The following is an 11,924-nucleotide window of genomic DNA, read 5'->3' as shown; positions in this document are numbered from 1 at the left end:
GAGCGAAATGGATGGGTGGGAGTGTGAAGGGAGATAAGGTTGATGGATAGGATTGGGAGAGGGCTTTGTAAGTGACTGTAAAGTTTGAATTGGGTTCTGAAATGGAAAGGTAGCCAGAGTAGGGCTTGTAAGAGAGGGGAGGCAGATGTAGTATGTTTGGAGAGGAAGATGAGCCAAGCAGCAGCATTGAGGACAGATTGGAGTGGAGAGAGCTCGGAGTCAGGGAGGCCAAATGATAGGAGGTTACAGGTTTCCAATCTAGAGATGACACAAACAAAACAAAAACTGGGCACTGGTCTCACTAGTGACAATGTGCTTAGCTGAATCTGGAGATGACCAGTGAGAGTATGAGGGTCTTTGCTGCCTCCAGGGTGAGAAAGGGTCTGATCCTGGAGATATTTCTGAGATGGAAACAACAGTACTGCAAAAGGTACTGAATGTGTGGTTTGAAGGAGAGGGAGGAGCCATAAATAACTCCAAGACAGTGCAATTGCAGGTTAGAGGAGATGGTGGGGCTGTCAATAGTTAATGATATTGTGGGAGGTGAGGTTATTTGGAAGGGTGTAAAGATTATCAACTCAGTCTTTAGACCTATTAAGTTTAAGAAAGCGCTGGGACATGCAGGAAGAAATGGCAAAGAGACATTTGGAGATATGAGTGAGGAGAGGTAGATCTGAGTGTCATCAGCATAGAGATGATATTGGAGGCCATAAGAGCTGATGAGCTTATTTCAGGAGGATGTATAAAAGAAGAATAGGAGAGGTCCAAGAACAGATCCTTGGGGATATCTACTGATAGAGGAGGTGGGAGAGAAGTTGAGTCATGACAGGCGAAAGAGCAGTCAGAGAGGGAGGAGGACAGCCAGTAGAGGTCAGTATCACGCAAACCGAGTGAGTGAAGATTTGCAGGAGGATGGTCCACAGTGTCAAAAGCAGAAGTTAAGGTCAAGAAGAATGAGCAGAGAGTAGTGGCCATTGGATTTAGCAGCAAGTAGGTCATTGCTGACTTTAGTTAGGGCAGTTTCTTTGGAGAGGATGAAAGCCAGATTAAAATGGGTCAAGCAGGGAGTAGACAATCCGTTCCAGGTGTTTGGAGGCAAAGAGGAGGAGAGAGATGAGACCATAATTAGAGGGTGTCAGGATCAAGGGTGGGTTTTTTAAAATGGAGGCGAATGGCGTTAGCCCATAGTAGTCTATGGGCTACTCCATCCTAAATTTTACTGGAAAGGGGTCCTCCCCATCGCCTGCCACATGATGGCTGTGCATGAGGCCTGCCGCATCCAAATCCAGAAGCATAGTGCATCACTATGTAATCCTTCGCCAGGATGTAGCTTGCTTACAAGCTCTGTCCTGGCACCTAAAGGATGATAATTGCAAGCGGTAATTTACATTACTGCATCATAAATCATGGGCAATATTTTCACACCTAAATCGCATAAAAAATGTGGGATGTGATAAATATGTCTAAAGGGGAACTACTCCCCAAACTCATAGCAGGGACAGAGGTCCTTAACCTTATCAGCAGTGCTTGGACAATTTTGTTATTCCTTGTATCTGTTAGCAAAAGTATGTGCCTATTTATATCTATAGCGCACTCCAATCATTCCACTATTGATCTTGTCTGTGTTGTGGTGCCTTAATGGGAGAAAAAGCCTATCCCCCCAGGTGCTAGAGTAGGAAAGTATAGTCTTGATCAGTGGCGGCTCTGAAGCGGGGGCTGCAGCGCAGCCCAAAACTAAAAGAGGGAGAGTCACACCAACTGCACCCCTAAACGCTGCCCTGCCGGCCGGCTGAGTATCAGTGGGAAGCCACCGGGGACCAGCTGGGAACAGCACACAGTTGGGATGGACATCTGAAGCCGATGCTTAGCAACCATCAATGATCAATGGCCCTCATTCAGAGCCGCTCGTAAGTGGCCGCTCATTCGTTATGAGCGATGTTCGCTCATCTGCGCATGCGCGAACCAGTCAGTGCGGCCGAAAATAGTTTGTTCGCTAAATAGCGAATGCCTGCTATTTTGAGTGACAGGAGGAGGCGTATGTGGGTGGTAACAGGGGAAGGTGCTTGAAAACGGGGAGTGGAGATCAGAACACAGGCGTGCTTAAAGTTCAAAACGGGCGTTTTATGGGTGTGCATAATTAATACAGGAGCTTCATTGACCACGTCACTTGGTTGATTTATAGTTAGAACTGCTCGCAAAATAGCAGTAGGAAAAACCAACCACAAGAATAGCGAGCAGTTCATACGCTGTTCGATGTACTCGATTAATCTATTAAATAGCGGACATGACGTACGGTGCAAGCGGCCAGGGGGCGTCTTTTTCAAAATTACGACCGCAAGTTTTGTTCGCTCGTTCAGACTTAGAGGCGTGAACAGACCGCAAAGAGCGAACGGTTCATTTGAATAGCCACCCCTTTTTCCAGAGCGTCCGGCTCTGAATCAGGGCCAATGTTTCCTATTTGATGGAAGTACTTTCTTCTTCAGGGTCCATAGGGCTCCACAGGGAGACAATGGGGTGTAGGTGGGACTAGGAGGACCGGACACCAACAGCAAAGTTTTCAATCCCAGGATGCTGCGGTCCTTCCCCCACCCACAGTTTGAAGGCAACTCAGTTTCCGTCAGGAGCTGGAACATCGTTTTAACGGGACTGCTATTATCCAGCCCAAGCTTATTTTTATGATTTAATTTTAGTTTTATTTATTCTACTAATGAGCAGCAGCATGATGCAGTCCTTTGGACGTCTACACTCTTGCTCCATCACCCTTCCACGGCGCCGTGACACCAGCTCTCGGCTAGGTACTCTCGGCAGGGCTCTGAGGGGGACTTAGCTAGCGAAGCTCCCCGGACCCCAGACTGCAGCCCGGAATCCAGGGGACAGGTAAGACGGATCCACGCTCGTGCAGACCTCCGGTTTTAGGAGACAGAACAGAGGAGCTGATGTGGACACCAGTTCGTCCGGGACTCCCACTAGACCACCAGGGCATTACAAGCACTGGTGCAAGATATATGTAAGGCCAGGGGACCCAGTGGTTAAAGTCAGCATAGGGAAGAAGGCGCTCTCCCTGCGACCCCTCTCCCAGCTGAGGACGCTCCAGCTCCTTGAGCTGCTCCTCCCTACCCTCCGTCCCCTCAGTGCAGCCATTTTCTGCATTCAGGTCTGTGGAAACATTGGGTCCAGTCTCCCTGTGTACCCCTCCCAAGGGCCAGGTTATACAATGCTATAGCCTGCCAGCCACTGCAGTCTGTGTAGGTGAGTTTAGTGCCCACTGTAGTTATATTGTATATTCTGCATTGTATGTGACTTATGCTAGCGCTGCTGTTTTCTTTTTCATATGACTCAGCTTATACCTTTCCCTTCTACTATAACCCTGGTATACTAAAGGTATAGGGGGTTCATTGTACCTCAGATCTCCATATATTTGTGAGGGCTATCACCACACCATAAATTGCTGTTGCGCACTACACTGTGCCATATTACACATACAGCGGGGTTGCTCACTGCGCTCTGCCAGATTGTTACATTATTCTTGCAGCTATGTCTAGCAGAGGCAAGACTGACAAGTAGCCTGCTCCTCCCACTCTGGAGTCTTGTAAGTCCTGCTCAGCAGGCTTGACTTTGAGGACCTCATTCAGGATGATCTTTGTGCATACTGCCCCAGGCCCATCAGTCCCGGTGTCCTCTCCTCAGGATCCACCCTGGACTACTTTTTCACAAGTGCTGGCAAAAATTGCGGACCATCTAACGGTCCCTGTGGTAGCTCCCCCTATGGGATGGCCATAGCAGGTACTTTCTGCAAATCCTTTGCCTCCCCCAAGGGTAGACATACTTTCTACCTCAGTGCAGAGTCTGGCGGATACCTCTACAGCTTTTCAGCAAATGCTGCAAAAAGAGAGACCCTTACCTAGTAAACCTACTAAGCGTGCTGTTATCTTCCCAGTCCACCCAGCTATCAGATTCTGATTTATCATCTGGGGAGGCAGAAGATGCAGACGTCGCCCACTCTGACTCTCCTTCGGGAGACGAGGAACCCCCCTCTAAATTGAATATACTGCACTTGTAAGAGCTGTAAAATCTATTCTTCAAATAGAAGAGACATAACCTGCTCCTAAGGCAAAACAGCCATCCTTTAAATGACAGAAGGTAATTTTACCAGAATTTTCTCACTCTGATCAGCTATCTGATCATATGAGTGAGCCATGGAAAATGCTCAGTAAAAGATTTCAGCTGCCTAAGTGTTTAAGTTCCTTTTACCCTCTTCCCGCTACTGATTGCACTAAGTGGGAAGATCCCCCAGCTGTGGATTCCCAAGTGACACGTCTGGTCAAAAATGCTACAATACCTATCCATACTGCAACCTCCTTGAGGGAGACTATGGATAAAAGGATGGAAGCTTGTCTAAAATCTATATGTCTTACAGGAGCTATTACTTGTCCTGCTAGGGCTATGGCCTGGGTGGCTAAGGCCATTGAGAGTTGGGCAGAGGCCCTAGAAGAGACATTTCCCTCTGATGCTTCGAGGAACAGCTGTCCTACATATCTCACATTAGATGCAACCTCCTATTTGGGTGAAGCAGCTATGGATATGGCTCTCCTAGCCTCCAAGGCATCTGCCACTTCTGTAGTAGCCTGCCGTATTGTTTGGCTTCGCTCATGGAAGACAGATGCGGACTCTAAAAAGGCTTTAGAGTCTCTGACTTATTCAGGGGATATCCTGTTTGGCCCAGATTTGGACAAGATTGTGACTACCTTGGCAGCTTCCAAGACGGCGTTCCTGCCCTCTGCATATAATGCGAAGCCTCAGACGTCATCCTTTCGGTCCTTTTGTCCTCAAGGAAAAACTAAAGGTCAGTCCTTTTCAAGGTATGAAGCATCAACTAAGGTTTCCAAGCCTTGGACCAAACAGACCTGGGCTACTAGACGTCCACCTACCAAATCTGGGGACAGGCCTCTCCCTGGGGGCTCCCAGTGTGGGAGGTCGACTTCTTCAATTCGCCCATTTCTGGCGACAGACCACAAAAGTCACCTGGGTAAGAGAAGTGGTCTTCCACGGATATGCCCTATTCTTCCTAAGGCCACCCCCCCAGCAGTTTTTCTGCACAGGCCCTCCATCGGACCCATGCAAGGCTCTGTTGCTCCAAAAGGCCATTCGGTCCTTACTGCTCTCGGGAGTAATAATTCCTGTCCCCTCCGCACAGCGAGGGAAGGGCTATTATTCTACCCTTTTCTTAGTTCAGAAGCCCAATGGGTCTCTTCGGCCTATCCTCAAGTCTCTGAACAAATTTATCAGGGTGCCCAGGTTTTGTATGGAAACCCTCCGCTCTATTATCCTGGTTATGGAGACTGGGAACTTTATGGTGTCTCTGGACATTCAGGACGCCTACCTACATTTACTTATAGCGCCTTCTCATCAACAATATCTCCAGTTTGCTATACCACAGCAGCATTACCAATTTCAGGCTCTGTCTGTTAGCCTTGCAAAGGCTCATCGGGTGTTTACCAAGATCATGGCAGTTATGGCAGTCTATCTTCGTCATCAAGGGATCAGACTGCTCCCATATTTAGACGATCTCTTGCTGTTGGCCAGCTCCTCAGAAATTCTTCACCACCATCTACAGATAAAGATTGCCTTTCTACAAACGCATGGTTGGTTGAACTGGAAAAAGGTCTTCCTTGACACCTACTCAAAGAATGGTACCTCTGGGAGCCTTCCTGGACTTTCAGGTTCAGAGAATCTTCCTAATGACAAAAAAAAATCTCGGTATTACAGCACCGGGTGTACAGACTACTACACGTGGCAGAGTCTCAATTCACTCTGCAATGCAGACCCTGGGATCCATGGTGTCCTCCTTCGACATGGTGGAGTTCGCTCAGTTTCACTCCAGGCCCCTACAACACCTGATCCTCTCCATGCCTCATCTGCTCAAATCCCAGATGATGAGTCTCTCTTCGGAGGTTCGCCTGTCCCTAGCCTGATGTTTACAGACGTCCCACTTGAGCAAGGGATGCCCCTTTTGGATCCCAGACTGGGTACTCCTAACGACGGACGCAAGACTCTGCGGGTGGGGAGCGTTGACTGGCCAGCACTTCTTCCAGGGCCACTGGACTCCAGCCAAGGCGGTCTTACTTTTCAACGTCCAAGAACTCTGAGCCTTCTACAGAGCTCTCACTCTGGCTCAGGATATCCTTCAGAGCAGGCCAGTACAAGTACAGTCTGACAACGCCACGGCAGTAGCTTACCTTAATCACCAAGGAGACACTTGAAGTCAGGCAGCAATGGCAGAAGTGTCCCGCATTCTCACATGGACCGAACGCCATCTCCACAGTGTTCATCCCAGGAATTGGGAAGCGGATTTCCTCAGCCGTCACGACGTGCATGCAGGAGAGTGGTCTCTACATCCAGAAGTCTTTCAGCTTCTGGTGAAAAAATGGGGTCTACTAGATGTGGATCTCATGACATCAAGACACAACCACAAACTTCCAGTGTATGGAGCCAGGACAAAGGACCTCAACACGGCCTTCGTGGATGCATTATATGTAAGGTGGATCTTACAGTTGGAGTACCTCTTCCCTCCAATATCCCTTCTTCCTTGAATTATTCGGAAATTCAAACAGGAAGGGGGCACTGTCCTGTTGGTGGCGCAGGCTTGGCCCAGACTCCATTGGTACTCCGACCTTCAAAGTCTCTCCATAGACTTTCCTCTTCAACTTCCTCTATGACCAGACCTGTTGTCTCAGGGTCCCTGTCTACATTCGGACCTGGCCCGTCTGTCTTTAACGGCTTGGCTCTTGAGACATCCCTCCTAAGGCATAAGGATTTTCTAGGTCTGTAGTCCAGACCATTATCAGAGCTCATAAACCAGCCTCTGTTGGGATTTATCACCGGGTATGGCATACATATTTACAGTGGTGTGCCCCTGGAAACTATGACCCTCAGGTTTTTAAGGTTTCTGGAATACTTGTCATTCTTCAGGCTGGATTGGAATCTTGGACTCTGCCTAGTATCTCTGAAAGTACACGTCTCTGCTCTATCCATCTGATTCCAGCGTAGAATTGCTCCTCGACCGGATGTTCACACCTTCCTGCAGGGTGTTCTACATATACAACCTCCCTTTGTGCCTCCTGTGGCTCCGTGGGATTTGTCAGTGGTTCTCCATGCACTCCAGGAACCTCCATTCGACCCTCCCTGCAAAGACTCTGTTTCTTCTGGCTATAGCATCTGCTCATACGGTATCGAATTTAGGGGTGCAATGGAAATTGTGGTTCTGGCCTTTCAATCACTATATCTCTCAGCAAGTGAGGCCTCTTTGGATGTGGTCCATGCTCTAAAGATCGACGTGGATCGCACTAGGTCAATCAGGAAATCAGACTCTCCCCTCATCTTATATAGATTCCATAAGAAGGGATGGCCAGCTAACAGACTCTGGCCAGATGGATTCGCATGACTATCTCACAGGCTTATGCGCAGATTGGTCTTAATGTGCCAGCTACAGTATCTGCTCATTCTACTCGCTCTGTGGGTCCCTCTTGGGCAGCCCGGCGTGGCGCCTCTGCTGAACAACTATGCAAAGCGGCTACGTGATCTTCTGTCCACACCTTTCTTAGGTTCTATTCCTTTGATACATTTCCTCTCAGGATGCTTCCTTGAGTTGCAGGGTTCTCTTCTCAGCTCAGGAGTGTACCTGCCCCTTGAACAACTGCTTTGGGACATCCCCATTGTTTCCCTGTGGAGCCCTCTGGACCCTGAAGAAGAAAAGGAGAGTTATGGTAAAACTTACCCTTGTTAACTTTGTTTCTTCAAAGTCCATAGTGTCCACAGGACACCCGCCCTGACGCACCTGGCTTCTATGGGTTTCTTCTCTTGGTCACTGTTTCCTTCTCTGTGTGAGAGTGTGATTCTTCAGTCTACCAGTCTTCCTTCTCTCCTATCCTGCTCCTGCATTTGGGCTTGTTAACAAAACTGAGTTGCCCTCAGGCTCTGGCCGGGTGTATAGGGGGAAGGACCAGAGCATCCTGGGATTGAAAAGCTTTGCTGTTGGTGTCCGGTCCTCCTAGTCCCACCTACACCCCATTCTCTTACTGTGGACCCTATGGACTTTGAAGAAAGAGAGTTAACAAGGGTAAGATTTACCATAACTCTCCTTTCTTCCATCCAATACCGTAAATTTGATGATTGCCAGCCATCAGATGCAGCTTTCCGATGCCCATCCGATGGCTGGCTGTGGGGGGATGAGCACACACCGCCGTGAGCAGCAGAATAGAAGCAGTGCGCATGTGCACAGCATTTATTCTCAGTGTAGGAGGAGCCCAGGGCAGAGAGTGCTGTGCACACACCCACAGTGACGTAGAATGGTGAACCGTGATGCTCCGCCCCCTTTTCTACAGATCCGCCACCCTTCCATGCACAAGTATAACCATCGCGATTGTTATACTATCGCATGATTGGGATGCAATGGCTAGCTGCTATTGCATTGCTTGATTTGATGTTGGAAGCCCGGCAACCATTCCATGCAGGGATTTCGATGTCCATCTCTAGCACACAAGAGCAGCAATGGATAATCCGCCCCCCAGACTCCATTACCAGCCAGCTTCCATTGGCTAGCTACTATCTGCCAGCCCCACAGTGACACAGACTCTGCATCACTTGAGGCAGGCTGATAGCCAACAGAGTCTGAGGGGTGGGTGATCCGTTGCTGCTCCTGTGTAGCACACACAGGTGCAATAACATATCACCCACCCGCTCAGTGGGCTTCCCACTGACTCCTGGATGGTGAAGTTGGGGCGGCCGGGCAGCGATTGGGACTGCAGTTACTACCAATGGACTCCTGACTATAGATTTGTCTCCCAAGAAAGTTCACCTGCCCTTACTGTTATGGTGACATCAGATTGTTATTGAGTTTTATTAAGTTGAAAAAGTGTGCACAGGTAATAATTCATATTTCAGTTTTAAAAGTGATCACCTAAAACAATAAACAAAATTAATATTTAACTTAATTCATATAACTGATATTTGAATTAAAAATTCATGAAAAAATACTAGTGATGTTGAAATGAGATCCCTGCTGATCGTCCCATGAGCAGTGCCATTTATAGACGTAGCTGCAACTTTGTACTTATATGCATCAGTATTTCCCAATAAGATCCTTATGCACCCCAACAGCTCATGTTTTCTGGATGTATTTTAATCGTGCACGGGCACAGGTGACTTCCTCTACTTGGCTGGATGAGTATCCTACCTCTTTCTCCAGCCAGGAACCTTGTGAACTTGGAGGTGTGCAGGGGGACAGACTGGATATGGCAGACACAGCTGTAAATAAGCAGGAGGTATAATCCATCGCTTCTCTTGTCGCTATGCAACACACGCCCCTCCCAGTGTCAGTGACAGCTGTCACCGGAGGCCCCGCCCAGCGGCTGCGCTGCGTTCCATGCACGAATCTCTTCCCCTATTGGCTGCTGGTTGTCCCGCCCGCCAATGACTGGCAGCAGCCCTGTCCTGTGGGCAGTGAGGAGTTGCGGTTGCGTTTTTCCTGGGGCGCTCGAAATCAAGACCGAGGACACCCGGATATGAGGTGACCCGGAGACGCCTGCGGGAATGACAGGACACCCGCGGAGAAGGCGGGGGAGTGTAGGCCTTGGACCTTAACGTAACGGAAAGCGACTGGAGTAGAACTGGGACTGCCCATAGTGGGCCTGAGGCTCCGGGACACGGACAAAGCCCGGGACCGCTTCCCCTCTGCCGCCATGGGTGAGTGCGGAGCTTCACTGGGACCAGTGTGTCCGTTATCTGCCGTGTTGTTCCCGCTGCGCTGCTGCTTTCTGAGTGATGCTGCACCGGGCAGGACACTATGCTGCTGCTGCTGACTTATGCTCTGCATGTAACTTATGGACTGATGCATGCCAGCATTACCTGTGTAATGTACGCCTGTACGGGATTACTGCCTGGATGTCACAGATGCTATTCACGACTGCAGCAGCGTGTGCAGTACCTGTCCTTAGGTTCTAGGCTGCTTTCAGCTCACAGAGGCTGAGACATATACATGTATGATATAGCCTTCACGTCTTTAGCTGCAGTTATCAAATACAATTGTTATTCGTTTTTATTTATAAGGTGCCCCCAATTTTCGCAGCGCCCTACTGAGCAGAATAGAGAAATGGGTAAACAGAATAACACATAAATACAGATGTGGATATATAACTTATGCCAGTAGGCTGAGGTAGTAGAACTAGGGGGCAGGAAGAAACACTAGGAGGGAGGGCCCTGCTTGCCAGGGTTTCATTCTAAAGCAGGGATGGGGAACCTCCTGCTCGGGGGCCGTATAAGGCCCTCGGAATCATTTGGCCTGGCCCTCTGAGCTTTTTTTTATACTAGCCTCATCTGGCTAGCAGGGTGCCTAGAATGGCACACTGCAGCCAGAATCTATGCAGCACTGCCGAACGTCACTGCATTTCCCTGCTACGTACATATTCAAATATGGTAACACTTGCATTACAAGTTTCCCTCCATACCGCTATGAGATGTGAGGCAAAACTTGCTTTGTCGATAGATGTAATTTGCCATTTCGTCCATAACGGGGAATTGAGTTCCCAATTAAGAACGTAATAGTGTAAGTCCAGGAGAAGGCATTCATTGGCCGCGATTCAATTCCATGCAATGTTGAATAGCCACGGGAGGGAGCTCCCGGAGCTATTAAATACAGCGTGCTGTTAAGTCAGAGTATGTCGGTTCCCGCAACTTAACCTGGGCATTTAGTCGTGACAACCGTCATCTCCGACTATAAAGTGCTGGCCACGAGGCCACGTGGATGACACTTTTGTTGGATTTCTCCTCGCATCCCCTGGAGGGTACGAGAAGAAATCCTTTCCTTTAGTCCGACCAAACATCGTATTGAATATCTTCGGGAGCTCCCTCCTCGGGCTGTTCAACATCTTATTAAATTGAATTGCAGCCATTCTCTTTAACGTGGATTTCGTTAGCGGCTGAAGAGAACATTTTCTGTGGATCGATATGAACAAACCCTCAGGCTCCCTAAATGCCGTGTTTACGGCAGCTTCCTATGGCTGTGAGCAAATCAAATTTTGTTGGTCGGTATGCTAACACTCCCCCTCTCACTGCCCTAACCCTTCCCCTACGGTGCCGAACCCTAACTTCCCCCTTCCTGTACCCTAAACCTAACCCTCTCCCCTTAGTGCTTAATCCTAACCCTCCCCCTAGTGTCTAACCCAACCCCGTTACCTCCGGGATGCCGACGTCGGGATTCTGACCGGCATCGGTATGCTGCCGCCGGTAATGTAAGCATCGGCATACCAGTATGATATATATGCCAATCTTCATGCAAAATTGTATCGAAATTGGAGATGGTCAGATGTAGACGATCTTCAAAATTGGTCCACTTGGCATGGAATGACCCATAAGTAGTATTTAGTAGTATACAATATTCAGTACTGTAGCTGTTGCTAAACTACAAATTTCTACTAGATGGAAAAAGTGAATGTTGGCATCTGTCTAACACACCATTGCTTAAAATGTGCATGTAAGTTGTATTATTGATGTGCATGTTTTGTAAAGCTTTAAATATGTATATATTATTTTATTGATATGTGAACAAGCTGTATTTCTGGTGTGATGCATTGTGAGTCCACACAGACTGTATTCTAGGTTTGTGGTGCATATTGTCTGTATGTCTGCATGCATACTGTATTACTGTTGTGATACATTATATATAATTGTGTGCATTCACAGGCATTATGCCTGTTTTGTATATCTTTAATGCTAACACATGTATATAGCCAAGCAATCTCCGTAGTCCTCCATTAGCAGTAGAATGGGTCTTAATAGAGAGGCCAGAGACTTTCAACGTGGAACTGTCATAGGATGTAATCATTCCAACAAGTCAGTGAAATGTATGCCTTGCTATAGTTTCCCTGGTC

At 48.3% G+C, this 11,924-nt stretch overlaps 1 protein-coding gene across 2 annotated transcripts in view; it reads left to right on the top strand.

Annotated features, from left to right (window-relative positions):
* The first annotated feature begins 9,452 nt into the window (after positions 1-9,452).
* MAP3K3 (mitogen-activated protein kinase kinase kinase 3) overlaps positions 9,453-11,924 on the top strand; it is a 58,007-nt gene continuing 55,535 nt past the window's right edge. The window contains exon 1 of one of the 2 annotated variants that reach the window (XM_088476732.1): positions 9,453-9,741. In XM_088476732.1, coding sequence (XP_088332858.1) covers positions 9,738-9,741 — 4 coding nt within the window. In that variant the 5' untranslated portion in view covers positions 9,453-9,737. The remainder of the gene's footprint in view (positions 9,742-11,924) is intronic. The other variant, XM_088476731.1, reaches the window with a different exon arrangement.

The sequence above is a fragment of the Taudactylus pleione genome, unplaced genomic scaffold (genome assembly GCF_031769625.1).
Source record: "Taudactylus pleione unplaced genomic scaffold, aTauple2 ptg000192l, whole genome shotgun sequence".
Taxonomy (NCBI): domain Eukaryota; kingdom Metazoa; phylum Chordata; class Amphibia; order Anura; family Myobatrachidae; genus Taudactylus; species Taudactylus pleione.
Note: the sequence above shows the minus strand (reverse complement) of the source record. Positions and strands in the feature narration are given on the sequence as shown.